Below are 8,344 nucleotides of genomic sequence, written 5' to 3' on the forward strand. Positions count from 1 at the left end.
TCTATAATTGCTAAATTTTCGGTATACCGGCCATCCCTCTAGACCGGCCGTTTTTTTCCGGTCCGACAGCCGGCCGGTTTGGAGAAGTTTCACTGTATATATATTAATGCATAATTTTGAAAAACAAAAACCAGCACAAAAGCAGCACACATTGGTCAGCTTTTAGTGCCAACATCACAATGAGTAAGAAAATGCAGCACAAATGCAGCCCTGTAAGAATCTGTTTAAGATTTTGCAGTATAAGGTTAGTCATATTGCAGCACATAATCAGCACAGTTTCCTGGCCAAACAAAGTAAACATTTTGCAGTGCACTTTCTGTACAGATGCAGTACAAAATCAGCATATGCTGCCTGGCAATACACTATCCCATACTGTGCTGTATTTGTACTTCATATCTGCAGTGCAAATAAAGTGTACTTTCAGCACCAAAGCAGCATATGCTGCAATGCAGTATGTGCTTGCAGCACTAAAGCAGCATATGCTGCAATGCAGTATGCGCTGCAATTCCTGATCCAGAGTCGTGACATAACCAACCTTGAAATTCACACAACATGGGAATGCCTGATAATACCCATATGACTAACTGTAACATTACCTCGCTGTTCTGGAAAAGTCAAGGTAATAGATCATGGTTTGAAATGAAAAGTCTTGCCATAAGAATTCTATATACAATATATGAAAACCCTACCTTAAATTGAGTTCAGGAGAAATTGAATGTGTTAGGTATTTTAAAAGTAGGTAAAACTCCAAGGTCAAGGTCACAAGGTTAGAAATTTTGGTATTGTCACGACGAATGCATATGAAATATGAGAGCCCTATCCTCACTATACAAAAATTATGAATAAAGTTAAAGTTTTGAATTTTGGTTAAAACTTCAAGGTTAAGACAACAATTAAGTCAAAGATCATGAATAAAATGTAAGGCCCTACCATACAAAATCTTTATGAAAATCATGAAAGCCCTACTTTAAATGACCACCGCAGTGGTCTAGAGGTTAGAGCTTTTGCTCGGCATGCGAAAGGCTGGGGTTCGAATCCCGGCCACGACAGACCTAAGTTGTTAAAACAGGTAGTGACAGTTCCACTGCCAGACACTCGATTGGTATCAAGTGTGAATGTCACGGGTCCTCGTAGATGACCTTAAAAATGATGCCCCGTTTCACAGTAGGTGTGGCACGCTAAAGAACCCTCACTGCTCAACGGCTAAGTAAATGTCTAAATTTTAAGCCCTTCACCGATCTTGGTGACATTTCCATATAGTGAAAAATTCTCTCGAGAGAGACGCAAAGATACAATTGCTTTACGGATTGTTCAGAGACATTACGAGCGCTTTATGTATAGACACGATTACTTTACGAGTACATACTTAAACTTTACGATTAATACCACCTTCACACTCACGGATTTTTCTTACAAGTCCTTACGGATTGTAGTCAATCGCAAGCATTCCTAAAACACTCGTCTGTATCCGTGTCTAAATCGTAACAATCCATGTACTTTTACGGATTTGTGGAATACGTAAGGATCCGTAGGAAAAATCTGTGAATGTGAAGGTACCATTAGCCTGAGTTCTCTCTTTATATTTGGCACTTCTTCAACAATATGGCATCCGTTCCCGATGACAAAAGTTCCCTCTTATACTGTCCGCTACAATTGTTTAACGTCCTGCTCGAAAATATTTCACTCATATGTAGACGTCACCATTGCCGGTGAAGGGCTGCAAAATTTAGGCCTATGCTCGGCGCTTACAGCTTTTGAGCAGGGAGGGATTTTATCGTGCCACACCTGCTGAGACACAAGGCCTCGGTTTCTGCAGTCTCATCCATAGGACCGCCCCATTTAGTGACCTCCTACGACAAGCAAGGGGTACTGCAGACCTATTCTAATCCGGATCCCCACAGGACACATGTACATGAAGATATTTGTATACCAACTTGACTAACCATGGCCTTGCTGTTGTGGAGACAAAGATTTTTTGAAGAAGTTTCCCTATTTATTCCTATATAAAATTTTGATCCCCTATTGGCTCCATCCTACCCATGGGGGTGAACAAACTTGAATGTACTCTGTCAGAAAACTTTCATGTAAATTTTAGCTTTACTTTTCTAACCCAGTGGTTCTTGAGAACATTTTTAAAGATTTTTCCTTTATACATGCAGGGTTCAACACTTGACACTAGTCCGGTAGCCTGAGGCTAGTAAATTTTGCCCCAGACTATCTGAATATCTGTAAAAATCTTAATGGAATGGACTAATGTCTAATCTGATATGCAACAATGTCAATTCTGCCCTTAGAAAAATATAGATCATAAAATCAGAGGCTAAAATGAATTTATTAGAATGTAATTTTGCAACAGCAATGCAGGATTTTGCTTCTAGACTAGATAAATTTCTTCATTAGGTTACCCGGACTCCTACCACCATATAAGGGAAAGTCCCCCCCACGGTCGCTTGGCGACTCGGCCGATTGCCTCTGGCACCCATACTTACCTACCTAACAGAACTAGTTTTTCTGTTTTTTGGTGGGTTTTTTTTTTTTTTTACTATTTTTCAACAAACATTCTGTAAATATTTCATGGTATATCTTCATAACAAGAGGTACTGTGAGCAATGCTCACTAAGAATACCCCCCGCTTACCCCAATCTCCCAAAGGGTGTTGGTAATAGGTCTAAACTACCTCTTTTCTGAGTGTAAAAAACAAATGGCATGACAAACCGAACCATATTGCTACTTCGATGTCCAGTGCGCGTGACCTTTGACCTTTTGACCCCAAAATCGATAGGGAACATCTTCATCCCATGGGTAGTCCATATGTATGATATGGTGACTGTAGGTGGAAAGGATAATGCTTTAGAGCCCGGAAACCATATTGCTACTTCGATGTCCAGTGCACTTGACCTTTGACCTTTTCACCCCAAAATCCATAGGCAACATCTTCATCCCATGGGTAGTCCATATGTATGATATGGTGACTGTAGGTGGAAAGGATAATGCTTTAGAGCCTGGAAACCATATTGCTACTTCGATGTCCAGTGCGCTTGACCTTTGGACCCCAAAATCGATAGGGAACATCTTCATCCCATGGGTAGTCCATATATTTGATATGGTGACAGTAGGTGGAAAGGATAATGCTTTAGAGCCCGGAAACCATTGCGTCTACAGACGGACGGACGGACGGACAGACGGACAACCCGATTCCAGTATACCCCCCCCCCCCCCCCCCCCACAACTTGTTGTGGGGGGTATAATAATATAGAAATACAGAAGTGTTTAGTTATTTCAGGGAGAGAGAGAGAGCTATGAAAAAATTTGGTTCCATATATGCTCCAAAGGGTATCAAATTTTTCAGTATCACCATATTTATAAGAAATAAATTTTGGTCTTTCAAAGAATAACTTTAAAAATGATATTGCAAAATGCACACTCAAATTTTTCTCTGTACACCTTGCTTTATAAATATAATACTTTAACCAAAGGATGAGAATATTTTGTATACCCTTGTTTTTCTCAAGGATGCCTATTATAAAAGACCTTAATTTGTAAAGACTAGTTGACAAATTGTTCTCTGTTCTAAATAAACTTCAAAAGGGGGCCTCCATGGCCAAGTGGTTAGAGCATCACACTCAAAATCACATGGCCTCTCACCTCTGTCGGCGCAGGTTCGAATCCCACTCGCGCTGGTAAGCGAGAAAGTTTCCCAGTTTACTTTCGGAAAGTCGGTGGTCTCTTCCCAGGTATATTGTATCTGGGTTCTCTCTTCCACCAATAAAAACTGGGCGCCACCATATAACTGAAAAATTGTTGAGTGTGGCGGAAAACACCAATCAATCAATCAATAAACTTCAAAATCATCTACAAATGATTGAACACAATTACATTCCCATAGCATATTATGTTCTATTGTTTCCTCCTCATTGTGACAAAAGGTACACATTTTTAGTTCACTTTTTTATTTTAAATAATTACAGAATCTACTAGTCCTACTAGTCCTTTGGATTGACTATGGTGAAAAAGTTAGTGTCAATTACTGGCATGTATCAACATGTAAAACTTTGATTCCCTATTGTGGCACCATCCTATCCCTGGGGTCATGATTTGAAGAAACTATATCAGGAAGCTTTCATAAAAAAAAAAATCATCTGGAAAACTGTTTAAACTACTTCTACCCCTAAAGTACTGGAGGTCACTGTGCGCCAATCCAGCTGAAATGTTAACTGCACTTGTCTTCCTCCGAGAGGAAGCCTTTGACTAAATATCAGGGCAATATCTGTATCCGTAATAAAAAAAAAAGCCTGGAAAACTGTCTGATGTATGTTTAGTCCAAAGGTAAGTCAAGGATGGACCAATCCAGCTAAAATGTTAACTGAACTTGTATTCCTCTGAGAGGAAGCCTTTGACTAAATATCAGGGCAATATCTGTATCCATAATGAAAAGAGGCCCGGAAAACTGTTTGACCTATTTTTTCCAAAAAGTAGGTCAAGGATGGACCAATCCAGCTGAAATGCAAACTGAACTTGTATTCCTCCAAGAGGAAGCCTATCATTAAATATCAGGGCAATATTTGTATCCATAATGAAAAAAGCCTGGAAAACTGGTTGACCTATTTTTAGCTGAAAAGTAGGTCATGGATGGACCAATCCAGCTGAAATGCAAACTGAACTTGTATTCCTCCAAGAGGAAGCCTTTGACTAGATTTCAGGGCAATATCTGTATCCATAATGAAAAGAGGCCCGGAAAACTGTTTGACCTACTTTTAGTCCTCATGCAGGTCACGGACGGACAGACCAATCCAGCTGAAATGCAAACTGAACTTGTATTCCTCTGAAAGGAAGCTTATGTGTAAATTTCAGGGCAATATCTGTATCTGTAACGAAAAAAAGTCCGGAAAACTGTTTGACCTACTTATAGCCCTAAAGTAGGTCAAGGATGGACCAATCCAGCTGAAATGCAAACTCACTCTTACAATTCTTGAGGGAGATATTGTGACCAATTTCAAAGTTGTATACATGCATCCGTTACGGAAAAAAGTTTGGAAAACATGTCATGGGACGGGCGGCCAGCCAGCCGGACAGACAGCACCATAACATAATACTACTTGTCTAATGATGGGCGTATAAAAATCTGTTATTCCTGATTTTTTATTTTCAAGAACAATCATTGAAGTTCAGGAACATCGATTTAATGTTTGTTTGATATTCTTCATGCACTACCATTTGTTCTTGAATATTCATGAACTTACATGTATTTTTTTATGACTTCAAGATGTCCAATTTTAAGTTCATGTCATCTTCATAAATTATTCATGAGCTGATTCAAGAATATACATGTAATTCATGAATTATTCTTCATAGTTCATGTATTATTCTTGATCAACTTGCAGTGATTTGTTCTTGAATATTCATAAACTTATTTTTATGAATTCAATTCAACCCCTGCGAGATGATATTCATGACTATAAGAACTTTTATGATTTGTTCATAATAATTCATGAATGACTGATAAAATATAAATATTGACAACTACTACGATCTATGCAGATAATATTTTTTAAAAGAAAATTTTACAAAAAAGGGGGTGAGATTATACGCACGACGACCGACGACAAATTTTGAAAAACACTTGTAGCCTACATAGTTAGGGAAAGTCAGGAATAATTCAGGGCTTTTCCAACCCCTTCTCTCCTTACACTCGTCAAATACACCCCCATCTCCTTACAATAATACAAACCCTCCTTTCTTAGAATCATCCATTCCCCCCCCCTTTTCCTTACACTCGTCTTATACACCCCTTTCTCTTTACACTCGTAAAGAGAAGGCGGTGGTGTAAATCAGACTGCTGAAAATGGATTGACTAACAGTTGGGTATTGGATGGTGACCCACCACCTAAATTGCCTGGTTTATAATTAGTATCCTTATTATTTGCAATAAAGTGTCTAGCTTTAATATATATAGGCCTTATTTAACATATGTTATTGCATAGAGAAGTGAACTTTGAACTGGTCATTTGTCAAAGTTAGAGATAAATTAAATAATTGTGTAGACATGCATCTCGTTTGATTTTTTTTAAATTGTCAGAAGCTTGTAAGATTTAAAATCATACAAATTAAATATATCTCTAACTCTGTATCATGGGCAAGTAGAAGAAATTTATAATTGGGAAAAGAATATTGTGCGGATAGGAGCTCTAATTATAATAAGCGCGACCGTCTTGCTGATGGACACTTAAAAAACAAAACTCCTAAAACTTACTTCGATCCAAACTTCAAAATCCTTAATTGTGTGAGGGGTGACTTAATTCATAGATTCAAACTTAAGTACTACCCAGTACTGCATACCACAGAAGAGAGAGAGAGAAAAGAGGGGGGGGGGGGGGTAAGCCGATAAATCTTAAAAATCAAACGACTATGTCATTTTAAAACAAAAAAGACACATTGTCAATAAAATTATTGAACTATTATCACTTCTCTATGCAGTGTACTACTTCACCGGGTTAATTTTAGAGAGCTATTTAATTCGATAGAAAACATTGCAAGTGAAAGTAGCGAGCGTGAGCAGACATAAACAACCTATACCTCACCAGCTCAAATTAAACAAATGTGAATGAAATATTCTAATCTGCAACTCTTAGTGGTAACTTTAAAGTGTATTTTTTACGAATGTTATATTTTTATCATCTTACATGCTTAAACAAACTATGTCTCACCAGTAAAATGTTGGTGAGCTGAACCGTCGTCGTTCGCTGTTTCACATTGACAAAGGACCCGGATGTAAGATTTTTTCCCCTATGACCTTTTGACCTAGCATGACGTTAGAGTGTGCAAAACATCTATAGTTCATGAATAATGAAGAATATTTATGGACTTTTATTATGAAGTGAAATAATTCTCTGATCATTCACTCAGTGTTATTTTTAAACATTTGATTTATTCATGAACATTCATGATTCTTCATGAAAGAGTTTTGTTCAATTTTTTTGTTTCATAAACTATTTTTGACTTCAAGCTGTCCTATTTAAGTTCATGTCATCTTCATGAATTATTCATGAGCCGATTCAAAAATATTATTCATGAATTATTCTTCATAGTTCATGAATCACTCTTGATCATTTTGCAGGGGTGAATCCAGCAAACAGCATGGTTTATGTTTTTATTACAATATCCAACACCATTAGAAAATCAATGTTTGTGTTATCAACTTAATTTTGAAAATTTTAAACCCTTTATGTTGTATTCGTAATATTTTTTTAAGACTTGCTAATACATATGATTTTGCTGAATATAAATATCTCATTTTTTTTAAAAATTCACTGATTTTGCATCTCATTAAATTAACCACTTTAATATACAGTAGCTTTGTGAAATGATTTAATTCATACCTTTTTCTGTTTGAACTTGATGGCCAGTTTTAATCGACTGAGCTTCAACTTGTCACTAGGCTGAGGTTCAACCTCTAGACCTCCTTCATCATTGGCTGGATTAGTTGTATCATGGTTTAAAATCACTTCCAACTCCTTGGATCCACGGATCTGTTCCAGCAAATCCACTGCGAATTCTTGGCACTTTCTGGCTAACTTTTCATAATCCACCTTAAACTCATTTTCTAGCTTGCTAAGTCTTCGAAGTTCCCAACTCAATTCAAATGAAGTCAAAATGGGGTCTTTACTTGATAAAGCTATCAAGGAGGGACTTGCAAGTGCTCGGTAAGCATTGATACGTGACCGACTATGACGTAGACTGTCATCAGTACTTCCATACAAGCATGACTTACAATAACACTTGATATTGTGGGGTTTTGGAATTCGGTAGCCTCGATCCAGTAATAATTTGATGATTTCATAATTGTCACGGTGAGCTGCCAGGATTATTGGGGTGATATCTGGAGTGAAAGAACTGGACGGAACACTTTGGTGAAGTGACTGAAAAAGAACATTGAATTGAACTTTTTAGCATGACTTAAAGGGACTGATTCACGATTTTCCCCAAAATTTTCTTTTTCACTTTTAATGATCAAAATCTACTACTGTCTAATGTGTTTAAAAGACTCACATAAAAATTAAGGTTATACTTATACATTATCACAGAAGCTCATTTTAGAGAGTTTATTATTTGTTTTGTAAACAAAGATGGCGGTATGTTATTGTTTACGAAATTTTCAAAAGAAATGCGGATATCGATCTAAGTTTATTATATCTTTCACATTTCAAGCATTTTTGGGGTAAATGTGTCATCTAAAAGTTAAAATTTGTGACTATATATGCAAAATTAAGATGCTTTATATTGCAAAATCAATATTTCACTTGTTTGTTAGTATACATAAAAAGACTCAAGTCTTTATTTACATAAC

At 37.1% G+C, this 8,344-nt stretch overlaps 1 protein-coding gene across 2 annotated transcripts in view; it reads right to left on the bottom strand.

The window, feature by feature from the left end:
- Nucleotides 1-8,344, bottom strand: part of LOC125682085 (transient receptor potential-gamma protein-like) — a 201,279-nt gene that overhangs the window by 85,951 nt on the left and 106,984 nt on the right. For both annotated transcript variants that reach the window (XR_008800026.1, XM_048922484.2), the window contains exon 4: nt 7,377-7,916. Coding sequence is in view for 1 of the 2 variants with exons in the window: in XM_048922484.2 (XP_048778441.1) it covers nt 7,377-7,916 (540 nt within the window). In the remaining variant the exon portion in view is untranslated. The remainder of the gene's footprint in view (nt 1-7,376; nt 7,917-8,344) is intronic.

Source organism: Ostrea edulis, chromosome 2, assembly GCF_947568905.1.
Source record: "Ostrea edulis chromosome 2, xbOstEdul1.1, whole genome shotgun sequence".
In the NCBI taxonomy this organism is placed as follows: Eukaryota; Metazoa; Mollusca; class Bivalvia; order Ostreida; family Ostreidae; genus Ostrea; species Ostrea edulis.